This window comes from Myxine glutinosa, chromosome 9, assembly GCF_964187855.1.
Source record: "Myxine glutinosa chromosome 9, kmMyxGlut1.1, whole genome shotgun sequence".
Taxonomy (NCBI): domain Eukaryota; kingdom Metazoa; phylum Chordata; class Myxini; order Myxiniformes; family Myxinidae; genus Myxine; species Myxine glutinosa.
Window position 1 is genome coordinate 105,951,155 of NC_136269.1, and position 24,285 is coordinate 105,975,439.

At 45.8% G+C, this 24,285-nt stretch overlaps 1 protein-coding gene across 6 annotated transcripts in view; it reads right to left on the reverse strand.

Moving 5' to 3' along the window:
* The window catches only part of DOCK9 (dedicator of cytokinesis 9), a 287,811-nt gene that overhangs the window by 119,765 nt on the left and 143,761 nt on the right, over positions 1 to 24,285 (reverse strand). For all 6 annotated transcript variants that reach the window (XM_068128621.2, XM_068128622.2, XM_068128618.2 and 3 more), the window contains exons 7-10: positions 12,402 to 12,536; positions 8,978 to 9,161; positions 7,461 to 7,534; positions 6,144 to 6,227 (exon numbers count right to left, since the gene is read on the reverse strand). In XM_068128621.2, the coding sequence (XP_067984722.1) occupies positions 6,144 to 6,227; positions 7,461 to 7,534; positions 8,978 to 9,161; positions 12,402 to 12,536 (477 nt within the window). The remainder of the gene's footprint in view (positions 1 to 6,143; positions 6,228 to 7,460; positions 7,535 to 8,977; positions 9,162 to 12,401; positions 12,537 to 24,285) is intronic.

Consider the following 24,285-nt stretch of genomic DNA (forward strand, 5'->3'; position numbering starts at 1 on the left):
CATCAAGGCCCTCCAAGAGTTCCTCGGCATGGTGAATTTTTATCACCGATTCGTGCCCCGCGCTGCTCAGCTCATGCGGCCCCTTTACGAGGCCCTCCGGGGCAAGCCGGCCAAGCATGACATTGTTTGGTCCACGGCCATGGACGCGGCCTTCGCCAGCGCCAAACGGGCCCTCGCCGACGCAACACTGCTGGCTCACCCGGTGCTCAACGCGCCCATCGCCCTCACTACGGACGCCTCCAACTACGCGGTGGGCGCCGTCCATGAGCAATGGGTGGACGGGGTTTGGCAGCCACTCGCTTTTTTCAGCCGGCAACTCCGGCCGAACAAGTTAAACTACAGCACGTTCGACCGCGAGCTGCTCGGGCTATTCCTGGCCGTTCGCCATTTCCGACACCTCCTGGAGGGCCGCCCGTTCACGGCTTTCGTCGACCACAAGCCGTTGGTCTACGCAATGGCTAAGGTCACGGAGCCGTGGTCGGCCCGCCAGCAGCGCCACCTCTCCGCCGTGTCGGAGTTCACCACGGACATCCGGCACGTCGCCGGCAAAGACAACGCCGTGGCCGACTGTCTTTCTCGGGCCAGCGCGAACGCGGTCCACCTCGGCGTGGACTTCGCGCTCATGGCGGCCGACCAGACCACCGACGCCTCGTTGCAGGCACTCCGTGCGGCGGACACGGGCCTCCGCCTGGCCGACATTCCCTTCGCGGGCACCGTCCTGCTCTGCGACGTCTCCCAGGGCCAGCCTCGCCCCATCGTGTCCGTTTCCTGGCAGCGCCGCATCTTCGCCTCCATCCACGGCCTTTCTCACCCGGGCCGGAAAACTTCTCAGAAGCTGGTGTCGGCGCGTTTCGTCTGGCACGGCCTTCGAAGAAACATCCGCGACTGGGCCAACGCCTGCACGGCCTGCCAGCGGGTCAAGGTCCACCGCCACACCCAGGCCCCGCTGGAACCTTTCGCCGTGCCTGAATGGCGTTTCGACCACGTCCACGTGGACCTGGTGGGTCCCCTGCCCCCCTCGCGGGGGTTCACCCACCTGCTCACCATGGTGGACAGGACCACCAGGTGGCCGGAGGCCGTGCCCCTCGCCTCCACCACCACCGCCGACGTGGCGCAGGCGTTCATCGCCACCTGGGTCGCGCGCTTCGGCGCACCAGCGGACATCTCGTCCGACCGCGGCCCACAGTTCACGTCTGAGCTTTGGGGCGCGGTCGCCCGTTCGTTGGGGGTCACGCTGCACCGCACCACGGCCTACCACCCCCAAGCCAACGGGTTGTGCGAGCGGTTTCACCGCTCCATGAAGGCCGCACTCATGGCCGGCCTTCAGGACGACGGTTGGGCCGACCGGCTGCTGTGGGTCCTTTTGGGCCTTCGCACGGCCCCCAAGGAAGACCTCCAGGCGTCCGCCGCCGAGCTCGTCTACGGCCAGCCGCTCCGCGTCCCGGGTGAATTCGTGCCCGACGCTACCAGTCCCTGGTCCGCCGCTCGCCAGCGCTCGGACCTCCAGGAGGCCGCCCGACGATTTGCCCCCGTGCCGATGTCCCGCCACGGTGGCCCCCAGTCCTACGTCCCCCCGGCGCTTCGCACAGCGGAGTACGTCTTTGTGCGTCATGACGCGCACCGGGGGCCACTCCGGCCGCCGTACGACGGGCCCTTCCAGGTCCTGCGACGGGGCGACAAGTCTTTCATCGTCGACTTCGGCAGCCGGCCGGACCGGATTTCTGTGGACCGCCTCAAACCGGCGCACATGGACGTCGACCGACCACCACGGTTGGCCCTTCCTCCGCGGCGAGGCTGCCCCCCGTCCACAGTTCCCCCCGCTCGACCACCCACCACCACGTCGGACCCCTCCCCACGACCCTCCAGGGGTCGCTTCGGCCGGGTCATCCGGACCCCCCTTAAATTGACCCTGCCGGGGCAGGTCGATTCTGGAGGGGCGTGTGTAGCGGTTACCGCTGGATGCACACAATCGCCTTGCACCGGCCAGAACACGGCCAGACGCGCCTCTCCCAGGGCATGCCCGGACTCACTGTTCCCGGGCACGCCCGAACCTCCCGGGCACGCCCGGTCTCGTCTTTCCCGGGCATGCCCGCTATCGCCTTTTCAGGGCTCGCCCAGAGCGTCCGGGCATGCCCGCTATCGCCTTTCCAGGGCTCGCCCAGAGCATCCGGGCATGCCCGCTATCGCCTTTCCAGGGCTCGTCCAGATCGCCCGGGCACGCCCAGCCTCGACTTGCCAGGCCGCAGCCAAACACGCCCGGGCAGGTCCAGACTCGCCTTTCCAAGGCTCGCCCTTGACACCCGGGCATGCCCGGTATAGCTTTTGCCGGGCAAACTTCCCGACATAAATGTGTATATATATTGCTGCCCGATAAACGGGCTTGTGAGAATACCTGAGCTGTTTTGTTTCAATAAAGCAACTCGGACGAATTCCGTCTTTGGTCGCGTCAATTCTTTCGACTCGCGTTGGAGCGCAGTTCCTTCAATGTTACATATTACTTTTCGCCCGATCTCTCAATGGTGAAGAATCACTTAAAAGTTAAATAATTCTCATATCCGAATCCATATTCGAATCTTCACCAAAATCTAATCATTTTTGTCCGTGTCACATACCCAACCTCTCCACCAAATTTCGTCTGAATCTATCCACAACTTTTGAGATACCCTGTTCACAAACAGACAGACAAATAAACAGACAAACAGAGGTGAGAACATAAGCTCCATTCACCTTCGGTGGCGGAGATAATAAGACAAATAGTATTGTACACCGCACCTTTCCTATGCCATCCCCAGGCTCTGCATAACGTCATTGCTGGGCACCGAAGGGGGCTCGGCAGTGACGCACGCTGAAACGGAGTACTCAGTTTTCACTCTGGTTGTTTGTTTTCTTGCTTTCTTGTTTTCTTGTTTGTTTGTTTGTCCGGGCGATATCTCAGCCATCCTTTGAGCTAGGAAGCTGAAATTTCAGCACAATAGTGAGCAAGTACTTTCTCAAAAACAGTATTTTTTGTTTTTTGATTAATCAATAAGTTATTTAATTATTAGCGTTGAATTAAGTACTTATTTATTTCCTTTCTCTTCTGCCCATTATCTCAGGCACCTTTTGAGTTAGGAAGATGATATTTGGACATGCCAATGAAAAAGTGATTTGGCTGTAAAATATATTTTTGATTTATTGATTAATCAATGAATCAATTAATAGATTAATTATTTAATTATTCGATCAATGACTCAAATTTTTTTTTTTTAAGTTACAGATTCTGATGAAATGGTGGTGGTTTACGTGTTCTATTAGCGAATTGATTAATTATTTCATTTTTTTATGATTATTATTTATTCATTTTCATTATTAATTATTTCTTTATTTTATTTCTCATCTGGGCAATATCTCAGGCACCTTTTGAGCTAGACCAAGTGATTTGGCTGTAAAGGGTATTTTTGATTTATTGATTAATTAATTAATCGATTAATTATTTAATTATTCGACGAATGACAATTAATAATTTTTTTAAAGTTACGGATTCGGATGAAATGGTGGTGGTTTGTGTATTCTATTCGCAAATTGATTAACTATTTAATTTTTTTACGATTATTATTTATTTATTTTCATTATTAATCATTCATTTATTTTCTTTCTCATCTGGGCAATATCTCAGGCACCTTTTGAGCTAGGAAGCTAATATTTGGACATGACAGTGACCAAGTAATGTGACTATAAAGGATATTTTTGATTTATTGTTTAATCATTTAATCGATTAATTATTTATTGATTAATCATTAATTATTTAATTTTTTTATTAATGACCTATTCAATTAAATTTCTAAAAGATGCATCTTCGGATGAAGCACTTGTGGTTTAGTTATGCTATTAGCCAATTGATTAAGAAAATATTTTATGATAATCTTTTATTGATTTTAATTATGCAATTAATCAATCAATTATTGTGCACCTCTCGCTCCCAATGCAATCTCTATGAGCTGCACCGCGGTTTTGCCGGGCGCCGGAGGCGCCCCAGCAATGCCGCGCTGTAGGATATTTAATTATTTGGTATGGGGGTGGTGTACTTTGAATGTATCTGTACTTGTTGCTTATATTTTTTTTCTGAAGATTTTATATACAAGTCATGGGACACCCCTTTCTAGTTGAGAATTGGCCACTTGTGTATCTAAATTACATGCCAGCACATCAACAACAGACACAGTCAGGGAAACATCAATACTCAGTTAGACAGCAGAGTTCCAAAGAGTCAGACCATTCTGCAAACTCTCCCATCAACTGTCTCAACAACTGTCTCAAAGAGGTTCAGTCATTCAAACCCTTAGGTCTCACTTTCAGTCGTGATCACTCTTGGGCCATGATCACATTTCAAAGTTGACATCCAAAGCCAGAGGCCGACTGGGCATCCTCCATTGGGCAAAGCCCTTCCTTGGCACACCTGAGCTTCTATCTACTTACCAGGCTTTTATCCGCAGCTTGATGGAGTACTGCTCTCCCCTATGGGCTGGCTCCCCTGCCTCACATCTTTCTCACCGTGACACTGTGGAAACCAAGGCTTTCAAGATCATTGCAATCCCTTGTGATGAAGCTGAGTCTATGGGCCTATCACTGCACCATTGCCGACAGGTCGGTGGTCTCTGTCTTCTTCCGCCTCATTTCTGGTCTTGCACTCTCTGCCTTCTCCGTGCTCTGTCCTCCCCCCCAAGTATCTGTGGGATGCACGTGGTCCTCCAGAAACCCCCTCCTATTGAAACTGCCTAAATATAGAACCACTGCTCATCTTCACTCATTTATTCCTCACTTTTCCTGTCTGTGGAACCACTTTCGGTATTCTTCCTTCCGGGTCTTCAAGACAGTTGTTCTCCATCAACTCAGGTCATCCCACATCCAAAGCCATGATCTTTTCTACACCTGTTAAACCACCCACAACCCTTCCAAATTTATTTGCTTATGTATCCATCTTGTCCACCCCTTGCATTCTTCTTTCCTAACCCTCTTTGTTATCTGCATCACTTGTTTGACCGTCTTCATCTAGCTTCTTCCACAACCCTGCTAATGGCATTTACCCTTTCTACTGCTGTTCCCTTTGCTATGTCGTGTGCTGATCTTTTCTGTGTCCCAGCTCTTCTGCGATCCTGAACCTTGAATAAAACGTGACAGATAAGTTTAAGAAGGTAATGGAATGCCAGAGAACCACTGGTAAGTTAATCAAGCCTTGCATCTCATGGAAAATAATGGAAGAGCAGGTGCACACAAGCCTTTCTTCTGTGTGGTCAGTGGACAGCATCACACGGCATGTTACTATAACCAAGTATCGTGGGGCCTCGGAACCTGAAAATGATCTTTGTAAAATATAGAGTCCAAGTACAGTGTCTCAAGTCTAATGGCTGGGACCGAGGAAAGTGTCGGAACGACAGCCACAAAATCTAAAATAACGACGGATACACTATGACAGAAATGTTTGAGAATCCCCACTTCCAAAGGTGAAAAACGGGGAATAGATATTTCAATTAAAAATTCAAGATCTGATTAGAACATGGAGAACCCCTATCTGACATTACATGGACATCCACAAGGGCTTATTAAGCATTGTCAGTAATACATGTTGCCAGGCCTTTGGCAGGATGGCATGCAGATGGAATCTACATGCAAATTGAGATCATAGTTACCTTGCAGAGAGTCAAATTTAAGACAACAAAATGCATTCATAGAACTCTTATTGCCATAGAATGCAGATTTTAAAGTATGGGAAATGTTACAATCTGAGATTGCTTTGAATTCTCTGTGCATAAAAGTCAAATACTCTGAGAAAGCCTTCTAAATCACTGCCAAGATGAAAGCCTGGATAAATAAACAGTACATCTTCATCCTCTCCTCCTACTTCTTAATTATCTATACAAAATTGTCTCAAGTCAAATCTCCCCTCCTTCAACTTAATATCCTTCTTTGAAAAACTCCCCTCATGACTACCAATCAAATCAAAATGGTGACTGCACACACATTATTTACCTTGCTACTATCTCATTGCTGTCTTTATTGTTACAGCAATATATACAAAAAACCCTCAACTTTACTTAAAATACTTCATAAAAGGCAATGCATAAGGAACAAAGCAAACTTTTGACAGATCCCAACCACCCACGGACCTGCAAGTCTGGATCCAGTGCAAAGAGTTTGTGACGTGCTTCAGAACGTAACAACTTGTTCATGTGATCGGTCTCTCGTGCGTACTGCAAGGTGAACACAAAATACGTTAATCCATTCAGTGATTATTGTGACTCAAATTGCAATGCCACTTAAGAAAAGAATATCCATTAATCTTTTCAGAAACTAAGATAAATAGTAGCATAGATATATATATATATATATATATATATATATATATATATATATATATCTATATATATATATATATATATATATATATATATATAATATATATCATGGTATAAGGAAGTTGCAATATTTAGCACATGATAACAAACAAACAGCTAGAAAGCATCTCAAAATGCAAAGCACGTCCACGTCCGGTTTGCACTCTAACTAAACTTGATGAAAACAACAGCTGAAAAAAACGTATTATTTATTAATTATTTTCTCCATATTCTTATAATAAAGGTTTTTTGAAAATTTGATGACAAAAACTCAAATGGTAAGAGTTATGCCATGGAATGACACACTCTGACACAATTAAAAAACCCCATCTCCCGTTGCATGAAAAACCATAAAATCGCAATACAGAATCGCATTTAATCAAAATCATCCGTCCACAACTTTTTGAGATATCCTGCTATATGTTGGTTTTAGCTCTATCACTCAATGGTGAAGAATCACTTAAAAATTAAATAACTCTCATATCCGAATTCATATTCAGATCTTCACCAAAATCAAATGGAATTGTCCTTGTCACAAACCCAACTGGTCCACCAGGTTTCGCCCAAATCCGTCCACAACTTTTTGAGTTATCCCGCAATGTATAGTTTTTGACCCAATCTCCCAATGATGAAGAATCACTTAAAAAGTTATACTAGCCGGATCCGAATCCCGATCTTCACCAAAATCTAATTATTTCGTCCTTGTCACCAACGCTACCTCTCTGCCAAATTTCGTCCGAATCCGTCCACAACGTTTTGAGATATCTTGCTCACAAACAGACAGACAAACAAACAGACAGACAGACAGGGGTGAAAACATAACCTCCATCCACCTTTGGTGGCGGAGGTAACAAGTCAAGAAAGACATGATTTTGACAATATCAAACAACTCCAAAAGCAATGAAGAAAGAAATATGTAAACCAAAACTTGGTAAGGGACGTTGTAAAATAATTAAGCCAAATATTTAACAAAAGTGATGAAGCCAAGTTAACATTGGTGAAAAAGCATACACGTGAGTGGCAAGGTATGTATCTAAGAAACAGAAGGTATGGTCCAAGCAGAAGCTAATTAAAGAAAGAAATCCCCACCTTGACAAGCTCAGGATGCATGCTGCTCTCCAAGCTTTCCAACATGCTTTCTGGCTTCCCAGATATCTCTTCATCTGGAATAAATGAAAGAAAAATTCAGAGGCCGATTAGCAAGGAGAAGTTCCACCAAGCCGCACAAAGAAACATGATTCAGGAAAAGAGCAGCACCAACCAACTTTATGAGTCTCGTGCAAGGCTCAGGTCAGAGTTTTCGTTAACACTCAACAAGGAAACTCACTAACAGGTGTGTAAGCTCACTTTTATTTCCTGGGAGAGTAAAAATGACCAATGCATAGAGCCATGCTAGAGTAATGAGTCTTTATACAATCTTGAGAAAAGTTTGCATACCCAATCTCTCACTCCCTGCACCTTTCCTACGGACTTGCACCAACTGCTCCTTTGTACTATCTTTCTCAACTGCGAATCAAAGGGAAGCGCAAAGCACCCCTCTCTTTATATAAGGGATCGTTTCTCTGTATGCAGCTTTAACATGGGGACTGAAAATACATTTCTCGGCTTCTACTGGACGAAATGGGCTGCAAATTTAAGAAGTAAATGCTTTGTACATTGAGGTAATATGCTCACAATTTCAGCAACGTCTGTTTCCACATTCTTGAGTTTTATTTAGAAAATCCTCAAAATCACGTTGGTGTCTGTCTGTCTGTCCGTCCATCCAAAATGTGTTGGCACTCATATCTCAAGGGCTATACATTGAAACTAGCTGAAACTTGGAATATACATCGGCCAATAGGTCTAGTTAATGGCTTTCAAAACAAATTCCACCTAAGTGCTATAGTTTTTGCTTTAAAATTAAATATATATAAATATATATACATAAATAAATATATAAAAATATATACAGAAACAAATATATATAAATATATACATACTTTATAACTCTTCAAAATGTTATTACCCAAGCCTAATGTGCTGGCCCAGTGGCCAAATGGATAAGCCATCAGACTCCCAAACTGAGGATTGTGGGTTCAAATCCCATCTGGGTTGAATATTTTTTCCCTTTACCTTTTCAAGTCTTTTATATCGTCTTGAATAAAGTCTTGTACGATGAACAAACGCATTTTGTTTGTGAATAAAATGTATCTTGTGAAAAATGCCAGGAGCATAGAAAAGGCCCCTATATATAAGGGTATGTGCCATGTGGCAAACTATAGAACAGAAGGACATTCCATAGTTTATAGAAAATGTCGAACAATAGAAAAGAAGGGACATTCAAAAAATCTCGTGTCCATGCTGTAACTACCCTTGTGTTCTTAGGAGGAACCAGGTAATGCGCTAGAAAAGTTGATATAAAGGGGTGCCCAACATCTGGCAAATAAAATACATTTACTTCTTCATGCAGGTGAATGAATCAAATTGGTGCCCCTTTACATCAACTTTTCTAGCATTACTTGGTTCGTCATATATAATGTATCAAAGGTTCATATATCATGAACATCAAGGCTCGTGAAAGAGTGAATCATATTATTGTTTTTTGTACACGCGGTACCACATCGTACCCATTCCATCGCTGCCAGCATCCCCATTACGTCTCTCCTGCATGGCACTCTCAAAGCCAAGCTGGAGCACTCTGTGTAGAGTGGACATCCAGTCATCCATCTCACTGTCGCTCTCAGCTGCAAGCACAAAACAGGTGCGATCTTGCATCTTCAACTCGAAGGCATGCCGTCGCAGCTTGGTATTCTGTTTTGGTAAATGGGAATGTACATGTGGCATTGTCAGATAATGTAGCAATCACGATATTTTATTGTTGTATTTCCGGTGTGTGCTGTGAACAGAAAAGATGCCTTGGCAGAGAAATATCATATTTTGTGGAGTACTATCATGCATTTATAACCCAAATTTATATTGTTGGCATTCAGAAACACACACACACACACACACACACACACACACACACACACACACACACACACACACACACACACACACACACACACTATATATATATATACTGAATGTGTGTGTCATATGTTTGTGTGTGTATATATATATATATATATATATATATATATATATATATATATGTGTGTGTGTGTGTGTGTATGTGTGTATGTGTATGTCATATGTTTGCATGTGTGTATATATATAGACTTGGCATTTAATATGGAATATTTTTTTTGTGGGGGTGAACTTACTTTTCAAGATGTCTTAGAACCAAAAGTTCATTGGAATTATGTTGAAATTATTCTAGATTTTGTTAATGTGACCTTTAAAAGAAACAAAAACCACATTTGACATTTCGAAACAAATAAATTGATCCTTGAAAGTGATGTAAACTGATATTGAACTCAATTCATGGACAGTACTGTGTTAAACTTCTGTACGTTTTCCAGAAGTATCTCTTTATTTTGCACATTCGCCAAATTTCTTTTTAACAAAAACAAAAGTTAAATTACGACTGGGATTACGGACAGTAAAATTACAGTTCAGTACTTCGTGTAACCCCCACGAGCATTCAGGAGAGCACGTACACGTTGAGGCATGCTGTTCACGAGATTTGCCAAGGTTTGGACAGGAATCGCTTGCCATGCAGTGACAATAGCCTGCTGCAATTCACGCACAGAGGTCGGCTGCTGGTCCAGGTGGTCGATTTGACGCGTTAATTCTGCCCACAAGTTCTCTATCGGATTCATATCCGGGGACATGGCAGGCCACTCCATATGCTCCACACCACGGTCAGCAAGAAAGTGTTGGATCATGCGAGCACGATGAGGCCGTGCATTGTCATCTTGGAAGACAAAGTTTCCTCGAAAGGCTGCACGAGCAAATGGAAGCAATGTTTCTTCCAGAATGGCCCTGTACCTGAACTGGTTCAGGTTTCCATTCAGAACAACCAGGTCAGTTTTGCCCCCTGCATGAAAAGCAGCCCAAACGGTCACCCCACCACCTCCAGCTTGGACTCTTGGCACTAAACAATCTTTGTTGTAGGCTTCATGCACTTGTCTGTGCACTCGGACATGGCCATCTTGACGATAGACCAGAAATCTAGACTCGTCACTGAAGATCACGTGATTCCAGTGTCCTGGCTGCCATTGACGGTGCTCTCTGGCCCACTGCAATCGGCGCTGGCGGTGTTGTCTGGTCAGGCGTGGCTTTCTCAGGGGATGCCTGGCACGATGGCCTGCTTGAACCAGTCATTGGTTGACTAGCCTTCTGGATACAGGCACATTTGACAGTTGCTGCCACTCATCCCTAAGCCGATTAGCTGACTTGGTACGGTCATTGCGGACTAACCAGTGCAGCTGGCGATCATCCCTTCTTGTGGTTCTGCGGGGACGTCCTGGCCTCGGTATTGGAGTAGGGAAACCCCTCTGAGCATTTCGTTTCAGGATCTTTTACACCTGACCTTGAGTGATGCCATACTGCCGAGCAATAGCACGCTGTTTCATGCCGTAATTTCGTAAAGCCACCACTCCATGACAATCAGCGTTGTCGAGTTGACGGACCATCTCCAGAGGAAGCGGCAATAACTTTTGGAGACGTGCAGCAGTTGTTTTCCACTAATACAGAACGCAACAACCCTTGTATACCCGACTGTGAAGCCAATCATCAAATGCACCTGTCCGTACATTTTGCCACGCCACTTGTGATATAATCCTGTTGTTGACTTCTTGCTGCGACAATCAGTGACACGGTTCTTTTAACAAATAAATCACCAAAGTGTAAAAGAAACTCACCAGATTGATATACTGAGTTAAGAAAGTAAACCCAAGTCAAGAAAAAAATATATTCCATATTAAATGCCAAGTCTGTATATATATATATATATATATATATGTGTGTATGGTCACCTGTCAAACTCACAATCCTGCAAGATGTTTGGAAAAGATATGTGACTATGAGTAGGTCATGGCCCATCATGGTCACCTGTCCTACTCAATTCCTTGAGATAGAGTGCCTTCAGAAAGTATTCACACCCCTTGACTTTTTCACATTTTGCTGTATTACAGCCTAAATTTAAAATGGATTAAATTGAGATTTTTTTGTGACTGACCTACACATTATACCCCATAATGACAAGGTGCAAATTTTTTTTTAAAGAATTTGTACAAAACAATAAAAAATGAAAATCTGAAATGTCTTGAGTTAATAAGTATTCAACCCCTTTGCAATGACACTTTAAATTGAGCTCAGGTGCATCCAATTTCCTTTGATCGTCCTTGAGATGTCTCTACAACTTGATTGGGGTTCACCTGTGGCTAATTCAATTGATTGGACATGCTATAAAAAGAAACACACCTTTTTTATATGAGGTCACACACTTGCATAATAAACTCCCCTTACACAATATGCCTGTGATATATTTCCTCCATTGGTGTAGCATAGTCCGCACTCATAATAGCCGGGACGTTTACCCCGACCTCCACCGACGTTTTTTTGGCTCCCCACGTTAGCTGGTGCTTATTCAGCAGCACCGCTCGGCTGTTCCTGATGAAGTAACCGAGTACGCATCGAGGGTGTGATCCCCTATTAGATAAGCCACATCACCCCAGGTAAATGTACTCGTATATATATATATATATATATATATATATATAAATAAATTTTAAAAAAAAGGTTTGAATTACTGTCAGGTATATCTGAGATAAACACCTGGCACAGAAATGGGTTTCCATTGGTTTTGCATTCAGCACTTTTGTGAGGCTGATGACAGACATGATTTCTGAAAAGGTTGTGAAAGTTTTGTTGTCAACTTTGTGAATTCCATATCACTGTTGGATCCTGGTGGTTTGTGACAATGACCTGTGGCAACTTCTCTACATGTAGAAATATATTGTTATTGTTGCAAAATGGCATTGATGTCATGTGCTTATTGTTCATTGACAAGTCCTTTCAGAATGCACTAAACTCATTAAAAAGCTGAGTCGAAACAAACAGGTAATATCATTACGAAGACTGCACATACCAGACTGCGCTCACCTGCACCACTCCAACGCAAGAGTCCAAATAGATGCTGCCTTTTGGTTCCTTGGCCAGCTTCTCGTCCTTGTAAAAGTTGAGGTTATATGAACCATCTGGTAACTGACTCAAGTAAAAGTAGCGCCGCTTGAATGACTGCAGAAACACACATGATGCACTTCGTCAACTTGGTATAAATATATTTTGTCACGAAATGGAAATGCAACTTTAACCTATACAGAGGCAACACGATTAATCGAAAGGCATTTCAGAACCTGGACAAAATGAGACGTTTCTGAGATATTATCATTGTGAATCTATCATGGATCATTGTCATTTAGAAGCAACAACCAAACCATCCAAATATAAATTCTACTTTATGATAAACATCGATACAATAAATCTGAATGCGTTTATTACCTCCACTACCAAAGGTGGAATTATGATTTCACCTCTCTTTGTCTTTTTGTCTGTAAGCAGGATATCTCAAAAAGTTAGACGGATTCAGACAAAACTTGGTGGACAGATTTGGTGTGTGACAAGGACAAATCGATCCAGATCCGTATACTAGAATTGTTTAAGTGATTCTTCACCATTGAGAGATAGGGTACAAATCGATATAAAAATATAGCACATCTCATGAGGTTATGGACAGATTCGGACAAAACTAGGTGGACAGATTTGGTGTGCGACAAGGACAAATCGATCCAGATCCGTATACTAGAATTGTTTAAGTGATTCTTCACCATTGAGAGATAGGGTACAAATCGATATAAAAATATAGCACATCTCATGAGGTTATGGACAGATTCGGACAAAACTAGGTGGACAGATTTGGTGTGCGACAAGGACAAATCGATCCAGATCCGTATACTAGAATTGTTTAAGTGATTCTTCACCATTGAGAGATAGGGTACAAATCGATATAAAAATATAGCACATCTCATGAGGTTATGGACAGATTCGGACAAAACTAGGTGGACAGATTTGGTGTGCGACAAGAACAAATCGATCCAGATCCGTATACTAGAATTGTTTAAGTGATTCTTCACCATTGAGAGATAGGGTACAAATCGATATAAAAATATAGCACATCTCATGAGGTTATGGACAGATTCGGACAAAACTAGGTGGACAGATTTGGTGTGTGACAAGGACAAATCGATCCAGATCCGTATACTAGAATTGTTTAAGTGATTCTTCACCATTGAGAGATAGGGTACAAATCGATATAAAAATATAGCACATCTCATGAGGTTATGGACAGATTCGGACAAAACTAGGTGGACAGATTTGGTGTGTGACAAGGACAAATCGATCCAGATCCGTATACTAGAATTGTTTCAGTGATTCTTCACCATTGAGAAATAGGATCCAAATCGATATTAAAAAATATAGAACATCTCATAAGGTTATGGACAGATTCGGACAAAACCAGGTGGACAGATTTGGTGTGTGACAAGGACAAATCGATCCAGATCCGTATACTAGATTTGTTTCAGTGATTCTTCACCATTGAGAGATGAGGCCGAAAACGATATACAGCATGATATGTCGAACAGTTATGGACGGATTATGACTAAACTTGGTGGATGACTTGGTTAGGTGACAGGAACAAGCCAATTAGATTTTGGTTCAGGTCCAGATGCAGATCCGGCCTATCAGTGGGACACAAAACGTGACCTGTTCGGCCTGGCAGAGGTATGCACTCTGCCAAGTGCCGTTGAAGTTCTCAAAATTTTTTTTTTAATCAAAGTGACTAAAACATTGATACACTTTCCAGTAAAATCTCAAAGACAGACAGCTTTATACCATATTAAACCCAAAATTATATAAGTGTACAAAAAAATGAGACGTTACGATGGAGTGTTTGAGAACATTTTGGGGAAAATGTGACGACACGAAGCCAACCCAAATCTTCCCTCATGTTCAATTTTTCCCTTGACCTTCCTGCGTTTGTTCACAACAGAGCACAACCAAGCCAAGTGTTCAGTTGCGGTTCCACAAGCCAACAGGACACACGAGTCATTGCTCTGTGAACTATGGGGTCTGCCTTATCTACAAAACCCCAAAAAAATATGATTATCATTGTTGATACATTTGTAGATATCTACATACTGATAAAAATAAATTATTTGATCAATAAACACGAGGACCATACAAAAAAACATCCCCATGAAACTTGCTTCATGCAACTAAAATAAAATACATAAAACATGGTTCAGTAATAAATGGATCCTTACAATCAATCCCATATGAGAGTACTGTACACAGAAAACCAAACACAAGCCAAGGCAGATGGGCCCATCATGAAGTCGTCTGTGTTTTACCATGAATTTTCTTGTCTTCCACCCAAAAAAAAGTCCTCCTCACATTCAAATGACCCTTGGAAAGTCAGAGACAATGGAAGGTAATGGTCTTGAATTCAATGCATTACGACTAAACAAAACGAGGAAATGCGTAAAAAGATAGAACATCTGGGCTCCAATGATGTTGAGAATACAGCTTTGATACACGTACGAAGGCACATCTCCAAGAGGTAATGATATTTTGGCTATTGCCCTCCACTCAAAGCTACGCACAACATATAGTGCTGACCCATCAGAATGAAAAAGAAACAAGAGTCTGTGTTTACCCTCGGAACGCCCATACGGCATGCTGGGCCCAGTGCACTACGCAGATGGCCAGGCTGACCTCACGCCATGGCGTGAATTGCTTAAACAAAGCCGTGCAGCTGCCACACGGCTACCATCTCAAAACCCCCCTTCCCCGTCATTGGGGACTTGCTTTTGTTGGCTGTACGAAACAAAAATAACCCTGGTAGCATCATCTGCGCAGGATTTGCCACAGGCCAGTCATCTCGATATGGTAGTGAAATCAGGTAGGCTTCAACAAAAGGCCCTCCGGATACCATGGAGATGTGTTAAACACACAATGAATTCACTCAACACATGATGAATCAAAGTCTCCGTTATGACTTTCAGCTAGAGATGGCAGATGGCCAAGGTATCCATAATATAAGGGAAAAGGGCACAAGGATGGTGAGCTTGCGCAGCGAATGGGGCAGGGTGGTGGAGAGATGGAAAATGATGGAAAATACACAACTCCCTGCAGACCCATTCTTTGTTGCTTGCCGAGGAGAATACGGGAATCTACGGGGAATTGAAAATGATGGAAGTGTTTTATCAGGCAGTGGGAAAGGAAAATATGGGGCGAGAAAGAAGTGGAGATTCTCTGAGTCAACGGGAGGTCGTGTTTTCAATCTTCTGACAAAAGCATCATGTTCCAACGGCAAAGAGTGCAACATTAGAAGACCCTTCGATTCAAAACTCAGCATATAATTTGATTCAACAAATATTCAACTTTATAAGCTACTTTTTTAAAAAAATGCTTTCAAATCTTGAATGGCACTCGTGAGCTAAGTGAACACACATCTTGGTTGGCGTGCGATTTGGCTTTCATACATATCGGTGTTTTCCCCCCAGATCAGTGAGTCTGAAGCCAGCTCGAGCTGAAATGCCAACGACATGACAGTTCATGCCTTTCAAGTGCAAACTGGAAATAATATTTTTATTTCAATTCTGGCTTATATAATCAAATTAGAAATGCTGTAACTCAACATCTACGTATATATTACAGCTTTGAAATTTGATTAATATCACACATACAAAGTGGGGGCGGCGTGAGATATATTGTTATATTTGACTGCAAGGGTGAGCAATGACCCCCTCCCCTCCCAACACCACCAGAACCAAGATATATCACATTGGTCATATACCACACATACATTGCATGCAATAACAAACCTCGGCTGTGCGATTTTGTCAGTGCGAGGTGATGCGCTTGTGACAATTATATGGCAATACAAGGAAGGTTAGATACAAGTGGAGGACACTTGGTACGTAATGTCCGTTCTTTATCCACAACACTTCAACTCATTCTCTTCATTTTTTGTCTTCTATGTCCTAAACCAATTGTTACTATTCGCATTATGTAATCCAACATCCAGATCCCTGCACCCATCTCATTTTATCTGGAAGCGGGGAATTTGTTAAGGTACGGGCACACAATGGCTTACTCTTTCAAATGACACTATGGCATCTTGAATATTCACAACCTAAATGCAGATGGTGCATACTGTATATGCGATGGTGCATACTGTATATATGATGGTGCATACTGCATCTACAGTGGTGCATACTGTATCTACAATGGTGCATACTATATCTACAATGGTGCATACTGTACAGGTGATTGTGCACACTGTATAATGTATATATGATGGTGCATACTATATCTACAATGGTGCATACTGTACATGTGATTGTGCACACTGTATAATGTATATATGATGGTGCATACTATATCTACAATGGTGCATACTGTATCTACAATGGTGCATTCTGTATATGCGATGGTGCATACTGTATATAGGATGGTGCAGACAGTATATACGATGGCGTATACTGTATATATGATAGTGCATACTGTATCTACAATGGTGCATACAGTATATACGATGGTGCATACTGTATATATGATGGTGCATACTATATCTACAATGGTGCATACTGTATCTACAATGGTGCATACTGTATCTACAATGGTGCATTCTGTATAGGCGATGGTGCATACTGTATATAGGATGGTGCAGACTGTATATACGATGGTGTATACTGTATATACGATAGTGCAGACTGTATCTACAATGGTGCATACTGTATATACGATGGTGCATACTGTATATACGATGGTGCATACTGTATATACGATGGTGCATACTATATATACGATGGTGCATACTGTATATATGATGGATTGATGGTGCATACTATATCTACAATGGTGCATACTGTATCTACAATGGTGCATACTGTATCTACAATGGTGCATTCTGTATAGGCGATGGTGCATACTGTATATAGGATGGTGCAGACTGTATATATACGATGGTGTATACTGTATATATGATAGTGCATACTGTATCTACAATGGTGCATACTGTATATATGATGGTGCATACTATATCTACAATGGTGCATACTGTATCTACAATGGTGCATACTGTATCTACAATGGTGCATACTGTATCTACAATGGTGCATACTGGATATACGATGGTGCATATGTACTGTTATCAGCATGCATTATCTATAACTCGTGTACATGGGCATTATGTGTGGCTAGCTGCTAATTACGACGAGAAAATGCCTAACCTTTACCGAAAGGACGCTTGCCCTGCAGCTCGTGTCCAGGGAATCGAACTTCTTGAACAATACGGGACTTTCGAAATGACATGAATGCTAACGAGGCCTTTTGCACATGCGATGTGTACGCATTTTCAGTGACTCACTTCTGCTAATGGGGGCACTTTTAATGCTGTTGCGAGCATAAAAGTCTTTGAAACATAATTTTCAGCATTTAAACGAAAGATGGCAATTTCAAAATGATTCACCATAATTTTCTTTCTGAATGCAAATCGGATTCGCGAAAATATACAGAAATACAAGAAATATCTGTGGATGAGAGGTGTCGAGTTCCTACAATTTCCTGTTAATACAAGCGAGTAACACACACACACACACACACACACACACACACACACACACACACACACACACACACACACACACACACACACACACACACACACACACTTATCCTTTTAGCAGTTGGTGCAAAAATTGAATATCATTTATATTGTGGGCCCGGAACCAAACAAACAATATTGTTGTGGTTTTGTGAATAAAGGCAATCCCCCTATAGTTGGTTGCACCACAACATGTAGCCTCGCTTAGTTCGTTATTTCTTATTAAATGTGAAGTATAGTCTCCTTCCCAGTGTTAGTATGCGTTGAGGCAGGTAGAGAAAGGGTAGGCCTCATTGAAGCCTGGAATGCCATGTCATGGGCCTAGGGCAAGTCTAGCAGGCCCGAGGGAGGAGCTGGAGGGCGTGGCTGGTAAGCAGCGAACAGCCAATGGGAGCTAAAGGGAGTGGCCAGGAAATAACAGCCAATGGGAGCGAAAGGGAGTGGCCGATACCGGCGGCCAATGAGAGCTAAGTGAAGTGATTAATGAGGGGCTGTCACGACACGTGACCCCCGGCGGCCAGTGGAGGCCCGTGAAACATTCTAGTGGGGCTCCGGGGGATAAAAAACCCGGCCCAGACCCCCGAACTCTGTCTCTCTCTGGACTCAAGATGCTCTCTGGCAGGCTGAACTCTCTGGCAGGCGAACTCTCTGGCCCTGGACTCTGATGAACTCTCTGGACTCTGGACGCTCTCTGGCCCTGGATTCGCCCTCTGGTCTCTCCCTGTCCCGAGATTCTGAACGCGCTTTCTGCCCTGACGACCTCTGCCTGGACTCCCTGCACGTGCGCTTCGCCTCGCTGACTTTGGGACACGCTCCGTGGATTCCCGTTACGTGCACGACTGAGATCGACGTCCCTGCCGCGAACATCCTCGGGGGGACCCGCCCAACGAGCCGTCCAGGCGAACTGCACCAAGCGGCCGCGCTTTGTGCACGTTCCCCTCTTCCTCCCCTTCCCCGAACGAGTCTGAGGGCCCTTGTCTGGGAAACGTAAGTAAGTTTGTTAAGATTCTCCTCTGTGTCCCTTTTCTATCACCATTGTACATTTGTGAATAAATCCTGTGGTTTGTTTCCAACTTGGCCGTTTTCGTCCCTTCACCATTGGCCTCGCATTGCACGCGTTAAAACCGCTCGATCGGGTTCATAGTGCTAACGCACAAACCGCTCGGGCGTACCATACCAGCGTGACTCGTGTGAGGTTCAGCCCCCGTTTTCACAGCTGCGTGTGTCGAAGGTACTCGGGTTGTGACCGTTAATCCTTCCACGCGTTAGCTGTGAGTCCGGCGGCTGGAATTGCCCAGCAATCCGTCCACCACAAGTATAGCGTGGGGGCGGCCTCGTGGACTTGAAGTTCGAGGGGGAGAAGGGCTTAAACCCCCCTCAGTACGTCGACGAGCTCGAGATCCGCAACAATATATTTATAGCAGCCATCACAACTTCCCCCTCCCACCTCCAACGTGATAAAAAAAAAATCATCATTTTAAAACTAGATTGTAAATTTTCTCTGTACATTTATTAGCCCAGGATCTGACCTGCCCATCAGTGTTCAAAAGCACATTAGTGTTCAGATACGGTGTATATACAAGACACAGATATGAACTTGATTTTCTTCCAGCTATTTTGTTGTGCAGAGGGACACCGCAGCTTTCTCTCAGGTAATTTTCCAAGTATTTTTGGCTTATTTTAGAAGCTTTATGAGCCATTTTAGGTTAAATCCTTACCGCACACACACATGACAGCAGTTCACATGCCTCGGATCGCTATTTCTAGAGGTTTCTGCACATGCATGCTGAGAATTCCGGGACAGATTACACCATTTTGAAAGTTCCGTATTGAAAAGCCACCATGACCCTGGTATTATTCTCACCAACTCAATTTAGTAGCAAACTACTACACATCATAAAAAAATATTTTTTTAAAGGAAAGATAAAGAATAAAAAGATGATAAATATTTTGAATAATAATAATAAAACAGAAAGAACGTTAGCATGTGACAGGAGTAAGTGGAGGGGAGAAAAGGTGCATGTGGAGTGTAGTGAAATTATACTGAAGGTGAACCCGGGAGTGCTCGCTCATCCCACTAAAGGGGCATCTATAAGACCCGGGACAACCGCGGCGCAAGAACACTCCAGCGACACTTACTGTGACATATAGTCCTGTAGTTTGAATGGTATATACGCACCTATATGCCGGACTTGCTTGCTTTGCCTATTGATATCGGTCATTTCCCATGTAATACTCCGATTCTGATGTCTATTGCATGAATGTATTTTACAGGATGTTACCACAGATCTAAATGATATTAAACCTACCCAAGGTACAAGTCGTGTCTGTGGTTGATTTTCATGCGACATTTAATATCATTTAAATCTACGAAATGGCTGAACCCAAGATGATCATGGTACCGATTCTCAACGCCGACGCACAAGCCGAGGAGTCGGGGTCGGAGTTCACCCACTGGCTCAAAACGCTGGAGAATTACTTCGCCGCGCATGAAACAAACAGAGCCCACCGCCGCGGCTAAGCTGTCCGTGTTACAGTCGAAGGTCCATTACCGCGTTTACCGGTGCATTGCTCGATTTGAGACGTAGCCGAGCTAAAGCGACTATACATAAAGAAACGGAGCGCCGTGCACGGCCGGCATCAGCTCTCTCAGTGGCGACAACAACCATCGGAATCGATCGATCGCTACGCGCAGGAGCTGCGACACCTCCTTGCGGACAGCGCTCAGGAGGTACGGACCCACGAGCAAGGTCAGGATGACCTTCTCCGAGATTCTTTCGTCTCTGGGATCAGCTCTGGAGCCTTGAGGCTCCGACTCTTGGAGACCGCGGAGCTGACATTTACGGAGGCACTACGGCTGGCTCACGTCTTTACGGATGCCCGTGAACAATCTACCGCTTATGACCATCCACGAGTCGTGGCGGGGACTTCTCAACTCGCGCGACCGGAGAGGGTTACCGACGAGGATATGGGGGAGGACTCGACCACGGCCGAGTCTCTGGGTGCTCCTGAAGCGGACTCGGCTTCCGGCCTGACTGCTGCTACCGCCGCCCGGCCACGGCCTGAACGGTACGCGAAGTGTTATTTTTGTGGGAATCGGCAGCACCCCAGATTAGAATGCCCGGCTCGGGAGGCAATATGCCATCTGTGCTCCACCAAGGGCCATTTCACGAAGGTCTGCAAAAAGTCCGCGCGAGGTACGCGAGCCCGCGCGGCCTTGAATGGGCTTATCGCTGAGCCAACGGACTGCGGAGCGCCCCGCCCGGCCTTGATGAGCGTCTCCCCTCCTCGCGGGCCCCTGGCTGCACGCTCGACCTTGATGGGGGACATCGGGCCGCCTAAACAACCGGCGCGACCACGACCGGCCGCGGCGCGATCGGCCTTGGCTGGCGTCCGGACGCCCACCTCAAACAAGCAACGAAGTACTGCTTTGCCAACTCCTCTGGATTCGCAGCGAACGCTGCACGGGACTCGAGCGCCATCTGACGGCGGCTTTTACGAATTACACGCTACCGCACCAGCTCATGGAACGGTGGATGGCAGTGATCCTCTACGAGTGACTCGAGCGCCCTCTGATGGCGGCTCTTATGAATTACACGCACTTGCTCCAGCACAGCCAACTATGCGCTTGTCACGAGGGTCCTCCACGGGCTGCCCGAACGACCGGCAAACTGCAGCCGGCGTGGGAACGTCCTCTGACAGTGGCTTTTACGATTTACATGTTCCTGCTCCAGCGCGGCCAACTATGCGCTTGTCACGAGAATCCTCCACGGGCTGCCCGAACGACCGGCAAACTGCAGCCGGTGTGGGAACGTCCTCTGACAGTGGCTTTTACGATTTACATGCTCCTGCTCCAATGCGGCCAACTATGCCCTTGTTACAGGGGTCCTCCACGGGCTGCCCGAACGACTGGAAAACTGCAGCTGGAGTGGGATCCACTCGCGAGGCGCGATCTTCTCGCCCGGACGGCACAATACCTGCTGGGTCTTCCGGCCTTGCGCAGGCCATCATTCCGCTCAAGGTCGAGGGCGTTTTTTCGCAAGCCTTAATCGACACGGGGTCTACGGATAGTTTTATCGATCAACGACTAGTGCATCAACATGGGTGGCCGGTTCTCGGGACTACACGACGGATCTTCATGGCCTCCCAAGGACTTCGGCTGAGCACAAATGGGGCATGTCGATTGAAACTTGTGATAAAGGGACGCACGTTCCCAGACGTGTATCTCATGGTATTACCTGCGTTATGTGCCGACATTCTGTTAGGACACGATTTCCTTAAGCGTCATGGACGTTTGGAAATGTACTTCGGTGGGCCGGACACGCTTGCTGTGTGCGCCCCCGCTCAGATGGACGGGGAGCCTCTCTCGCTGTTCCCCAACCTGACCACTGATTGTACCCCTGTAGCCGTAAAATCGCGGCGCTACTCTCGCGCAGACGCGCAATTCATTGCGGAAGAAACGGCCCAGCTCTTAAAGGACGGTATTATAGAACCCAGTCGGTCGCCGTGGCGGGCCCAAGTCTTAGTGGTGCGAAGTGAGGCCCATCGCCGGCACATGGTAATCGACTACTCACAGACGATTAATCGTTTTACACAGCTGGATGCCTACCCCTTACCGGGGATGGATGCACTGGTACGCCAGGTGGCCCTGTACCCCGTTTACAGCACTCTCGATCTGCGTAGTGCTATCATCAGGTCCCCATCTCTAGGGCTGATCGCGTCTATACAGCCTTTGAATCGGGTCAACGGTTGTACCAGTTCACTCGACTCCCTTTTGGGGTAACTAACGGGGTCTTGTTTTCAGAGGGCTATGGATGACCTCGTTACGAAGGAGAACTTGACCGATGTCTTTAGCTATCTGGACAATCTTATGGTTTGTGGGTATGACCAGGGGCATCATGACGCTAATCTGAAGCACTTCCTCGAGGTCGCGCAGAAATATCGCCTAACCATGAATGAGGCTAAGTGTCGTTACTCTCTACGCACGGTAGATCTTCTGGGGTACACCGTGACCCATGGCTCTGTCTCTCCGGATAAGGAGCGTCTGCGACCTTTGCTCGATATGGCTCCGCCTAGCGATCGGGCTTCGCTGAAACGCGCTCTTCAAAGTGGGTGAAAAATTTCTCCGCGAAGCTCCGCCCCCTCGTGGCCTGCGACACGTTCCCCATGGGCCCGGCCGCCATGGCAGCCTTCGAGGGCCTTAAAGCCGACATCGCTGGCGCCGCTGTAGCGACAATTGACAAGAGTGCATCTTTCGTCTTGGAAAGTGATGCAGGCCATCATTGCCTCGGATCCTCGGATCCTCGGATCCTCGGATGCCTCGGATCCTCGGATGCCTCGGATCATGCGATAGCGGCGACTCTCTCCCAAGGGGGACGCCCTGTGGCTTTCTTTTCGCGGACTCTCACCTCCGCTGAGCGGAGGCATTCGTCTGTCGAAAAGGAAGCGTACGCGATCGTCGAATCGATTCGGCGATGGCGGCCGTACCTGCTCGGGCGGTGCTTCCAAATCGTCACGGACCAACAAAGCGTTGCATTCATGTACGACACCTTACATGCTCAACGCATTAAGAATGAGAAAATCACTCGCTGGCGTATCGAACTCGCCGACTTCTGCTACACCATCAAATACCGCCCGGGGAAGGATAACCTGGTCGCCGACGCCTTATCGAGGCCGGCCACTTGCGCGGGGGTTGTAACTTTGGAGGGACTGCGCGCTTTGCACGGCACTATGTGTCATCCCGGGGTAGCGCGTTTCGCGCATTTTGTGCGCAGTGGTAATCTGCCGTACTCGATTGAGGACATCCGCCGGATCTGCCGTGATTGCACTATCTGTGCGGAGCTCAAACCGCATTTTTACAACCCTCCTATGGGGACGCTGGTTAGGGCTACTAGACCGTGGGAGCGATTGGCGATGGACTTCAAAGGGCCGCTGCCGGTGTCGAGTAACTCTCGTTATCTGCTCACTATCGTTGATGAGTATTCGCGATTCCCCTTTGCTTATACGTGCGGGGATATGTCGGCTGCCACGGTTATACGGTGCCTGCAGAATTTGTTTTCTATGTTTGGGTATCCGGACTACGTGCATACCGATCGGGGTGCGGTGTTCCTGTCTCAGGAGGTGAGGGGCTACTTGCTCCAAAATAATGTCGCTTCGAGCTACACCACCCCGTACCGGCCCCAGGCGAATGGGCAGATCGAACGCTTTAATGGGATTATATGGAGGGGCCGTCATGCTAAGCCTCAGGACCCTCGGCCGGGGCCTCGATAAATGGGCGTGGTCGCTACCTGCGGCTCTAAACTCGATCCGGGCTCT